Raw genomic sequence first — 12,762 nt, forward strand, 5'->3', positions numbered from 1 at the left:
TTTTAGATTATTGTGTACTCTTTTGGAGTTTTTAAAACATTGATTAAAAATAAAACGAGAAGAGCAAGATTTCTTCACTTATGTTGCATTGGGGGTGGGATATGCCTAAAGATGCCAGCGCTTACTTTGCTTCCAACACAGAATCTTCTCATGCACCTGTCTTTCAGGTTTTCTTGAAGGTTACAACTGAAGCTGACCTTGGAATACTCAATACAGGTATATATTCCATGATCAAGTCTCCGAAAGCCAAAGTTGTTGTGAAAAGTCTCCCATATTTTAATACTACAAATTTAGCTGCTAATTCCAGTATACCTCTTACTACCTATAACATTCAGTACAGTAGTGGTCACTCAAATCATGTACTTCCGGTCTCCACCTCATGCTATCCACTGTCTCTTCCATAATTTAGAAAACATCCCTACATCAAGAAAAGAGGATATGTTTCTGAAAATACCCAGTAAATCCACAATGTAGAAATGATTAAATGTTCTATAAAAGTATTCAATCAGATCATGCTGGAGACTCACATATATATACTGGACATTCATTTCTGCATTGTGGATTGACAATTGACATACATACATACATACATACATACATACATACATACAGACAGACAGACAGACAGACAGACAGACAGACATATACACATTGGTGGGATTCAAATAAGTGAACAACCGGTTCTTTCTGAGGATGCCGCTTCCGGAAGTCTGTTCTGGGCCTGGGCAACAAAAAATTAGCTACGGGTTCTGCCAAACTGATGCAAACTGGCTGAATCCTGTTCTGTACCAGCCTGCTACCGGCCCTGCAGAAAAGGCAGGGACAACCCCTTTTACAAGAAGGCAAGAGGCTGGAATTACGCCTGCCAAATCTATTGCTACAAAAACAAATAGAACAAGACACGAACCAAGAAACAGGAGCTTTTCAAGCGGTTGCCTTCAGCAAACCAGCCCTCCCACGCATTCCCCCTTAAATACAGTTCAGGGCGTGGCTTCTCTCTGCCTCCTTCTGAGGAGCCCCATTGCCTTCCTCTGTTTACTCCTGATTGACTGCCTCCTGCGTCGGGCGTCCTTGAACAGGGCCAGCTGTGGGTCATCTTCATCCACGCTGTCAGGCTCACACAGCTGGGTCTGCGTTGTGACCAGGTGAGAGGGGCCTGGCTGAGGGCTCATATATGCCCAAATTTTGACTGTGGGGAATGCTGCCATGGTTGTAAGTGTGAGGACCAGGTGTTAGTCACTTTTTTTCAGTGTGGTTGTAACCTCAGTCACTAAACAAATGGTTTAGGGTAAACTGTAAAGATAGTTCACAGACTGATGTTAAGACTTTAGAAATCTATTGTTATAATGTCTAAACTTCAGTCTTGAAGGAATAAATGGATCTCTGACTTGTAGGACTAAAATATTTTTCATTGTGCCCTAAACAAAATCGGCATGGGCATTCTAATTCGCAAAATCCAGGAGCTGCACAGGAGAATGCTTCTGCTGGGGCCAAAGAAGGCGTCTCCAAAAGAGCTTCAAGAAATAGTTGTCCTTCTCTTGATGGAAATAAGGATGATGGGAAAGGATCTTGGCAAAATAAAGGTGGCCAGCTTATACTTCAGCAGATTAAAGCTCTTCTCTTCAAACGTTTCCATCATACCACCCGTAGTATCAAAGACCTCTTGGCTCAGGTACATGTTTACTATTTTTTTTTCCAAATGACATATATCTAATGAATAAGTCTATTATAGTTCTAGTCTCCAGAGTCTACATCAGGGCATCAAACTGCCAGCCCACAGGCCGGTTTCATCATACCGAAGCCGCGCCCACCCCATTGCCGGCAATGCAAAAAGAGTCGCGATACGTTGTGACACATCACGTGACATGGCAAGTTTGACACCCATGGTCCACTTTATAGAATCAACTATCCCTGTTCAGTATTTTAAGTATTCAGAGATTAAGATGTTGGGCTGGGATCAAAAAGATCCAGATTCAGGTCTCCTTCAAACATGGAACTCACAAGGATCTTTTGGACCCTTTCTACTCTCTCTGAAACTACGTAATCTATTTTGCAAAGTTATTGTTGTGAAAATAAAATGAAACAAAATCCTCATATACCCTGCTTTGAATGCCTAAAAGAAAAGCTAGACATAAATATAACAAACGAATAAAAATGTCCTAGAATGAGAATTTATACCACACATACATAGCTTAGAACAATCCTTCGGCTAGGTATTTATATCCTGGAGAGTTTGGCAATAGTTTGCACGTATTCTTCATACAGTGGTTCCAGATCCAGGAAAGCCTGTCCGAAAGCTTAGAAAGCCACTGGTCAGCGATACTAAACTAGATTAATCAATGGAGTTTCCTAGGCTTTTTTAGTCTTATCTTATATAACCAAGAAACCATTAGTAAGAAAGTCTCATTTATGTGTTCTTCCATAACTATGGGAGGATTTTAAAAAAACAACCCAGAAATGTAGACATTGAGATTTACTGGGTAACCACATGTTTGATGCTTGGGGCGAATTACAACCAGGATTAGATAGATATCCAGCACAAAAGTATCCACTCTGGATCTTTTGTGTCTTATATCTGATGTAGACATTAATGGTTAGAATCTTCTTGTGTCTTATATCAGACATAGACACTAATGGTTAGAATACAGTATTGCAGTGGTTAGAATGCAGTATTGCAGGCTAATTCTGCCAAGTGCCACCAGTTCAATTCTCACCAGCTCAAAGTTGACTCAGCCTTTAATCCTTCCGAGGTCTGTAAAATGAGGAGCCAGATTGTTTGGGGGCAATATGCTGACTCTGTAAACCACTTAGAGAAGCGCGTAAAGCCCTGTGAAGCGGTATATAAATCTAAGTGTTATTGCTATTGCTATTAATAGCATACTGTCTGAAAGCAGGTATCTGACATATTCCATATTGCCGGCAGATTGTTCTACCTGCTAGCTTTGTGTTGCTGGCTCTGATACTTACAGTCATCATCCCTCCATTTGGTGAATATCCCAGTCTAACCCTCCACCCTTGGATCTATGGACATCAGTTTACTTTCTTCAGGTCAGAGAATTCCTTAGTATGTTTATTTTTGAAGTAACCTTGTCTCTGATGTTTCCTACATTCTGGCTAGCACAGAAGCTAGTTAATCCAATCCTTTCTGTAAGATATTCTTTTCCAGATTTCTGTTTTAAACCAGTCTATACCTATTGCTGACTTTGCTTTGCTCTTGAACATATTTCTCTCACTAGCTAAACTGTGAGATACAGAAATTAAATTAAATTAAATACCTGCTGCCGGCATCAAGCTCCCTTCATCCAGTGCGCTCCCACAGGGAGGGTCTTCTCAGGGTGCCACCGGTAAAAGATTGCCGGCGGATAACACCCAGGGGGAGGGCCTTCTCAGTGGGTGCACCTGCCCTCTGGAACCAGCTGCCCGTGGAGCTCAGGACTGCCCCCGACCTCCGTTCATTCCGCCGTGACCTGAAGACCTGGCTCTTCGAGCTCTCTGGCCCAGGCTGAGAATTTTAATTTTAATTTTAACTGGGTTTTTTATTTGTTCAGGGACTGATATAATTTTTTAATTGTTTTTAACTTTTGTATTTTTCGTTTTAATCACCCTGTAAACCGCCCTGAGTCCTTTGGGAAAGGGCGGTATATAAATATAAATAAATAAATAAATAAATAAATAAATAAATAAATAAATAAATAAATAAATAAATAAATAAATAATGTAGATAAGGTATGGCTAAATAAATGGGAATAATTGTTATTTATGGCCATATTTATAATCATAAACATATTATACTTTTATTGGTTATTGCTCTTCCTTTTTGTTTTTCTGTAAATATTTTTATTTTAACTGCACTGTAAGCTGCAGAGAGCCGGTTCTGATTATTGCGATACATTAACATAATAGTTTAACCTGATACAACATAACACAGTTCTGTAAATGGAGAAGATGATATACCGTATTTTATTATTCAAGTTGAGCTTAATTCCTCGTGATTTCATGGGCAAGTTCATGTAATTTTCTGAGCAACTCTTCTTTGCTGTTATCTTTTTTCTACATTATTTTTTACTTTAACAGTAGTCTTACATATATATATCTGTGGGGTTTTCCGGTGTATCCCTATCCATATTCTAACCTGATCTGCCCCTGATTGGCATTCAAGATCAGATAAGATTAGCTAGACTGCATCATTCAGTTGAAGATCACATATATGAGCAACTTTTTCCTATTTGTATCATAGCCAGATATCACCTATGATTCTCATCATCTCAGTTTGCAGAGGCTAGATATGCTGAGTTTCAGGAGGTTGCCCCCACTCCATCCTCAGACTTTCACTTCTCAGGATTTTTTTAAAAAAATCTCTTGATATATGGAGAAAGGAGCTGTCTTTTTTTAGTGTACAAAGAAACACTAAGTAATTAGAGTTTTGATGGATTACAATCTATCCCAGACCCATGAATTATATGAATATTTAGTTTTCCAGAAAGAAGGCTGACTCATAATTAGATAATTTTTTTTCTCTTTGTTGAGATATGATGGTGCCTTGACCTAAGTCTAGTACCAGGAACACGGTGGACGGAGTTGTTTACAGTGCTAATGGGTGCAACATGGGGCCAGATAATTCTGGAGAAGGGCTTCCATGTTGTGACTAAAAGTCCATGCGGACTTGACAGCATATAAAAAACAACAGCATTAGAATGAATTGGGGGGGGAAAACTGTTGGATGAGCAGGCTGTGTGAATTGCAAATGTTCAGTCACAAGTACTCTACTATCTTACCTTTTATATAAAACTATTTCCCATTTGTTAACCAGGACTATGCATGCATGTCTTTGCTTATTGTGTCTTTGAGAAATTAAAACTTTGTAGCAAACAACAATGTAAATTTTTAATTTTTTTTTGTAATCTTTATGAAATGTACAGGACTCTTCTAAAATTGGGTAGTTAATTAGTAATATCTGCAGCGATTCTGATGGTTTTCATTTGCAGTTGTATTCTTCTGTAGTTAATCTCTTTTTATAATCTAAATCTCACCCAATCTCATTAGCAATGAACGGCCTGGCAGCGAACAAATGGTTTCTCTTAGTGATGCCTTTTTAAAGAAACCAGGATTTGGAAATCGTTGCTTGAAGAAAGAACCCCTTCAGTAAGTGTTATCTCCCTCTCCCTCTCCCTCTCCCTCTCCCTCTCTCTCTCTCTCCCTCTCTCTCTCTCTCTCTCTCTCTCTCTCTCTCTCTCTCTCTCTCTCTCTCACACACACACACACACACACACACACACACACACACTGTTTTTAACAAGATAAAGTCCCTTCATCCCACAACATTAAGCAAGAGCCTATGAACAATAGATGGTTTTAAGTTACATCCAATGGAATGAAAGAGACTTCAGTTAATCACAACCAGATTAAGTCCCACTGATCTCTATCACTGACTAAATGTGGAACTTATCTTAAATGCTATATTCTTATCCTCCGATGATTACTGATTGCCTTACCTATAGCATTACTGCCTCTCTTGGGTTTCTTTTCCAATGTGTGATGCAAGACTCCTAATAGAAGAACTGCATTAAGGAAGAAATAGGGTGGTGAGATTAAGTCACTTGGTTATAAATATTTTATAACCAAATAAAGATTACACAGCTTTTATTTTAATTGATCAGTCTGTCGAGATAGTTTAGAATCAAGAAATAACATTAAGAAAATCTGGCTAGATTCATATGAGTTACTTCTACTGCATCTATTAGAAATAAAACCATTTTGGTTTAAGTGGATTTATAATTAAATGTATGCAAAATTTGATCTAAATAAACTGATGTTCATGTTGGCTGTAAATTCTACAGACTGAATGCTAACATATCTGGAAGGCATCATCTTGGGAATGGTTTGTCTAAGTGTTTGTTTTTTACTTCTCTTTCCATCTGTTCATTTTCTCCTTGCATTGTCTTCTAAGAGATGGAATTTTGTGCTGCATCTGACTTAAGGAATTTCAGCCCACACAGATTAAAAATAGTGCAAGCCATCTTACTTTTTGATGTCCTCCCTGGAACAAATACTACCCCCAAAGGAGCAAACAGTTCATTTTTAGTTATTTTGTTTTGGCAATCAGCCAAAATACATAGGAATAAACAGGAGGGTGATAACCCCAGAAAGATTTGCCTTCTGAACATTGAGTAAAAGTAGTGATTTGAAGAAAATACAAAGTTGATAGTGGCATCAAAGGATAAAACAAAATATGAAGTGAAGAAGAACTGCGTGTTAATATACTGTGTTTCCCTGAAAATAAGATCCAACCGGAAAATAAGCCCTAGCATGATTTTTTCCCCCAGGATGCTTTTCTATAAGCCCCACCTCTCCTTCTTCACCCACAACAAGAGGCTCTTTAGCTCTTCTTCACTTTCTGCCATTAGAGTGGTATCATCTGCATATCTTAGGTTGTTGATATTTCTCAGGGGCTGCCACAAAGAAGAGGCAGGCAAGCTATTCTCCAAAGCACCTGAAGGCAGGACAAGAAGCAACTGATGGAAACTAATCAAGGAGAGAAGAAAGCTAGCACTAAGGAGAAACTTCCTGACAGTTAGAACAATTAACCAGTGGAACAACCTGCCTCAAGAAGTGGTGAATGCTCCAATACTGGAAGTTTTTAAGAAGAGACTGGACAGCCGTTTGTCTGAAATGGTATAGGGTTTCCTGCCTGAGCAGGGGGTTGGACTAGATGACCTCTAAGGTTACCTCCAACTTTACTATTATGATTATGATTAAGCACAAAACAAACTATTCTATGGGATAGAAGGATGTGTAAAACCAGGTATTATCATTTGTGTATTTTTTTTTAAAAAAAGATGGGTCTTGCCTAGATATATTAGAACAAACAGTTTTACTAGCAATTCTATGGAATCCATTACTCTAGTCTAGGGAGGTGGTGAAAGAGGAAGTTTCTCTGACTATTTATGTTGCTGTTTAATAAAGAAGTTAAATAAGTCTGAAGATTCTAGGAAGCAGTTCCCTGAGTTACTCTCTTTAAATATGGAAAGTCACCTGATAAATGGAGTTGGAGTGGCCCAACCTACGTCCCTAAATGTTTTCAGACAGAGTATGGTTATGAATCACAGATGGATGGATTGAATCTGCACTGAGCAGAAAGCAGGAATAGATGACCTCTGAGATTCCTTCAAACTCTATGATTGTATGTAGTCTCTGAAAAACTTGAATAAAATTCCCGCCAAAAGTTTGTAACTTTTAATGCAACAGAAAGGGAAAGTAATGATATTAATTGTATTTAAATATAAATTAAAATAAAATGCCATTTAATTTTAATTATTAGACATGAAATTAATTATTTTTATATGGCTTCTGCATGGAAAAAATCCACAGGATTGTGATGAAGAGAACCGAATGTCATTCATTTCTGTTTGAAGAATATTTAGGAGGCATTCCCTTGGATTTTTGAGAAGTATAAATACAATAATTCTGCAGGATCATGTGTGATCACTTTGATGTTTACACTGGGTTTTGTATCCCTGCATAGTAACTACCCTTGCATTGCTACATCGATGGCCTGGAGGACACCACCTGTCCCTTACCATGTGTCTGCTCTTTTTCGGAATAACACATGGAGTCCTGACCACCCCTCACCTGCGTGTGAATGCAGCACTAGGAAGAAACTCACCATGCTACCAGAGTGTCCACTGGGAGCGGGTGGCCTTCCTCCACCACAGGTACTGTTTGAGTATCAACTACTAATACGAAGCACTGTGACTTTTGTTGAATTAGATTAACAGTGGGAGGGAAGATCGGGAGAACATATTCACCAGGCAGATATATTGACATGGAAGAATACCATTTTTTTAAAAAAAAATTATTTGCAAAAAATATAGTGTTAGTGTTCACCCTAATCATCCTAATAACCAGAAGTTTGTTTTGTTTATATTCCATCATTCCTTCAGTAGTTTAGAGTGGCATATGCTGCTTTCTTTCACCTTTTTTTTTCTCTCAACAATCCACCATTCTGTGATCAGAGGAGTCTTCAGGATGTGATGTTGCCCTTAAAATTGTGCCATAAATTCAGCTTCTTTTCCATGTCTGTGCAACATCCCAATATATGGTTCAAAGAATCTCAGCAACACTCATTTTGACATTACCTCTTTTTGATCCCCTCCCCCTTTATGGTGCCTCTGATTGAGCTGAGATAGACTTTCTGGCCCAAAGTTTCTCACCACTGGGTGAGTTTTTCCAATTAATGGTTATGACTGAATGATTAATGGTAGACTTGAACCTGGATCTCCCTACTTCTGATTCAGCACCTTAATTACTATAAGTTTTGCTTTCCTTTGTTTTTGTCTTTGACCATAAATCAATAAAGCAAAATAACAAAGTCCTCTGGGCTGATTGTAATTTACTGAAATAGTTTTAGAAACTTTAAATTTTGGGGAGTGTGTGCATTTTTTTAAGGAAATATAGAACATTAAGTTAGGGGCTACTCAGCTGCAAAATCTGGATGACCTCTAGGTGGCAGCACAGAAATAGAGAAGACCTGATAATATTAATTCTACTACTTTGATTGTATCTAAAGTAGTATGCCGTGTTTCCCCAAAAGTAAGGCTTACCCTGAAAATAAGCCCTAGCTTGATTTTTTGGGGGTGGGCCTAATATAAGCCCTATCCCAAAAATAAACCTTAGTTTTGGGGTGAGGCACACACCAAAATCAAACTAGGGCAGAGATGAGGGCGTGGAGCTGCCCCCACGCACACCGCACCCACTTACCTTGTAGCCAGGCCTCTCCTTGCTGGCCCACTTCTGCATGTTTTGCAGCCAGGCCTGCATTTCTCAGTCACAGGACTTTCCGGAAGGCCACTGCAGCCAAGAACCGAGCTATGGATTCAATCCATAGCTCGGTTCTGCAAGACCTCTGGAAAGGCCTGACTGCAAAATGCAGACCAGAACGCAGCTGCAGAATGAAGCTACTCCTTCGGCCGTAGAAGAAGTGGACCTGCTGGGCAGGGCTGTCGGTGTCAGAGTAAGACATCTCCCAAAAATAAGACCTGGTGCCTCTTTTGGAGGCCAAAAAAAAAAAGACCCAGTCTTACTTTCGGGGAAACATGGTAGTACATTGCGATCATATAAAATTTAGAATACTCTCCAAAGCTCTAGTTCAAAAGTGACAAAGAACATTTTAGGAATGTAAGTATCATGGGACTTTCCCAGCCTGGGAACTCAAGCTCACCAAAGCCCTCCAGAATGAGTACAGGTTGGAAAAGACTGCGAAGAGATGATAAACTGCAATCAAAGGGCATCAGTAATGAGAATTTTGATCACAAGTTCTTTTTAAGGGTACACAGAGATTTTGTTTATCCTTGTCAATACAAAATAAGAATACATAATCACATAAATTGTTCTTCCTACAAAACAGGGATATATTAGGGAACTATTTCCAGACAGCTTGGCCAAAAGTTACTGGATGGGTTATAAAATTGCTATTACTTCAAAGAAAATAAACCCATATATTTGCTACAGGAAGGCAACACTGCCTCTCAGTGGTTAAATTCACATTCTTTGCTAACTACAAAAGAATTGTATATTTATTTACTCAATTATCACAATTTCAAAACATGAATTCATTTAAAATTGCAGGAAATAGGAAGAGTGTTCTGGCACTTAAAAGGCTAAGCAATTATGGAGTAAGTTTTTGTAACTCACAGTCCGTTGCATTGAACTGATTAGACTTTGAACAGTGCCACAAGACTGTTGTATATTTATTCACTAAAATTACGAATGTATATGTGTGTTTAAATTTTTATAGCTGTGTTACAGTAAAAGTCAGGATTTAAATGTCACTTGCCAACATTTTCAGCTCCCTGCTTACAAATCTTTTGAAGCGTTCAGCAAATCCAGTGCGGCTTATAGTTATTTTATGTGGCTTGAGATCAAAATATACAAATAAAATCCCAAAGGAAGACAAAGCAGCTTTTCAGGTTCCAGTAAAATAACATTCCTTTCAGTCTAAAACTTCCCTATGAGGTCTTTTCTTGCCTCTGAATCTCTGACATACTAAATTATAACCACTAAGAATTTAATGAGTATTTTCTTCATCTTATAGAGGGTTCAGCATAGCACAGAAATTCTTCAGGATCTCACTTACCGAAATATTTCTGATTTCGTGGTGAAAACATACCCCACCCTAATAAGAAGCAGGTAGGTTGGGACTTTTCTATTTATGCGTTTTCAAATTCAGAAGCTATAATGGCAGGTTCCCATATAAAACTAGTAAAAAAATAATTATACAATAGCTTTGTGTGATGAATGATTCTAGCTAGGAATCTGTGGCAGTTGGTATGAATGGATTGTTAGTATGGCCCTAAGACTTCTGAATAACAAATCAGCTGTTCAATTTTCTGTGGGTTTTTTCCAGTTGCATCTAACCATCATGCAAATATGCCATAGCAGTATATTTTTTCGGCCGTCTCCTTGATATTGAAAAGAATAGCTTATATGCTATAATGAAATAAATACAATAATATAATCAAAGCTAATCCAGTACTTTTTTTTTTTAATGAAAGGGATTATTGTTACAATGCTCAGCAGTTTTTGTGATGCTCTTCTCGCCAATTCCCAATAAACTGACCTGTTCTAAGTATTGCTTGACTTTCACAAGTGCACTTTTCAACAACCTTCCCTCTGCACTTATTGCACTGGAAATACAATACTATCCTCTGGCTTTGAGGCATGAAGGAAGTTGAAACTGTCACACAAGTGCTACTATACAGCAGTTTTTCTTTGGCTTAATGCTACAATTCAAGGGCAATCGGGAAAGCTTATTACGTGGCTTTCCTACTAGGTAACAAAAACATCTAGACCACTTGTAGCGGTGCTGTATTTTGCTACTCAGCTTCAACAGTGCAATCGAAGACACTTCTCAGTGATAAAGTTCCACCCATGTAATCCTTGCTATTTTTTTTTGTATTTCTCTGTATACGGTACACATTTATTTGTCTGTTACTCTGGCTTCTGGCCATAACAAACTTTTGCCTTTCATCTATCTGCTTTTTATTGAACAAAAATCCCAGTGAGGTTTAATTATGCTCATTTATATAGAAAAAGTACTGAGCAAAATACACATCAAAGAATTATTTTCTATAACTTGTACATTCATAGCTTCTGTGCAGGTCAAATGAACAAATAGTGGTCAGGAACAGGGATTAGGTGTACAGACTGCATAGACTCATCCTTTTCACCAATCATCTGAAGAGGCTTATAAATTCCTAAAGTGACATCTCAGTCAGCAGAATAGCCACAAAATCCCCAAGCTGATCCTCATGGCACAGATATAATTTTGTATCTGAAAGAATTTTAATTAATGCAGTATGTTAAAGATTATTACATTTTTAATGTTTTTTTTTATTTTTTGGCAGCTTAAAGAGTAAATATTGGGTCAATGAGCAAAGGTAGGACAACTATGTGCTGTATATCTTTTGTTGATTTTTTTTTATTGAAAAGTTTTACAATACATTTTGAATACAAAAAAAACCCTCCTCCCCTTCCCCTCTCCCCAACCCCCCCCTACCCTCCCCTCCCCCCCCAACTTCCCAGAGCTGAATACAGGGTATAATAATACAAACAAGCATAATCTAAAATATGCTAACAAAAATAAAACATTAAATTCTATCGCACTTTAACTCTCCATAGTCAAAATATTAATAAAATAACTACTAACTAGTTAGTCCACTACTTATTCAAATGCTAAATGAAACTTTTTAGTCCCATATTTATTCTGAATATATTCAATCCATCTTCTCCATTCCACAATGTATCTCTGTTGCGATTGGTCTTTCAAATATGCTGAAATCTTTGCCATTTCCGCCAAGTTAGAAACTTTCAAAGTCCACTCTTCTATAATCGGCAGTTCTTCCTTCTTCCAATACTGCGCTACTAAAAGTCTCACTGCTGTAATTAAATTCAACATCAACTTTAAATCTATAACAGTAGTATCTGTAATAATACCCAATAAAAACAATTGCGGAGAAAACTTTATCCTTTTCTTAAATATCTTTTGCATATTCCACCAAATTTTAATCCAAAAAGCTTTAACCTTTTTACAAGTCCACCATATATGAAAATACGTTGCATCCTCACAGCCACACCTCCAACATTTGGGCTGGCAGTTCGGATACATACTTGCTAATTTTTTAGGGTCTAAGTGCCACCTATAAAACATTTTATAAAAATTCTCTCTTAAATTTTGTTGATTTTTTTTAAGCCTGGAGAATTTGATTTCAAGTAAATGACAATAAGATTAAGTATTATTTTGTCTGAAATACAAATAGAGAGCTAGGCTTGGTTTGAAAACAAATAGTCCTCACTTTCTTCAGTGATCATTCAAAAATATAACAGTGTGCTGAAAAAATAATTTTATAGCCCATTTATGACAATTTATGATCTTTGCAACATCCCTTAGTCATATGATCACCATTACAGTGTTGTTCTATGCCCCTAATCTGTTTATCCCGTCTTGCAGAGCAAAGAAGAGATTGGAGAGAAAGGGTTTGCAAGAGAATAAACTGCTCTTCAACACATTGAAAGCAATGCAATTGTAGCCTAGGAGCCAAAGGCATGCTGTATAAATTGCTTGTAGGCACTTGAGCATTCCAAAGGGCAGGGAAGTGGTTAGGAGGCAAACAAAAGTCAAAGCTATGATACTGACTAGTCTTGTCTCTTTCCAGCCAGAAAACATAGTCATGGTCATGGGATCTCCCCCTTAGTGACTGCTTCGCT

At 37.9% G+C, this 12,762-nt stretch overlaps 1 protein-coding gene across 1 annotated transcript in view; it reads left to right on the forward strand.

Annotated features, from left to right (window-relative positions):
* Positions 1–12,762, forward strand: part of ABCA4 (ATP binding cassette subfamily A member 4) — a gene marked incomplete at its 5' end in the record, with an annotated part of 118,639 nt that overhangs the window by 79,755 nt on the left and 26,122 nt on the right. The window contains 7 exons of the mRNA XM_081325514.1: positions 168–216; positions 1,461–1,672; positions 2,924–3,048; positions 5,044–5,142; positions 7,523–7,712; positions 10,091–10,185; positions 11,403–11,435. Of these exons, the coding sequence (XP_081181640.1) occupies positions 168–216; positions 1,461–1,672; positions 2,924–3,048; positions 5,044–5,142; positions 7,523–7,712; positions 10,091–10,185; positions 11,403–11,435 (803 nt within the window). The remainder of the gene's footprint in view (positions 1–167; positions 217–1,460; positions 1,673–2,923; positions 3,049–5,043; positions 5,143–7,522; positions 7,713–10,090; positions 10,186–11,402; positions 11,436–12,762) is intronic.

Source organism: Vipera berus (assembly GCF_964194415.1).
Source record: "Vipera berus genome assembly, chromosome: 3".
NCBI lineage: Eukaryota > Metazoa > Chordata > Lepidosauria > Squamata > Viperidae > Vipera > Vipera berus.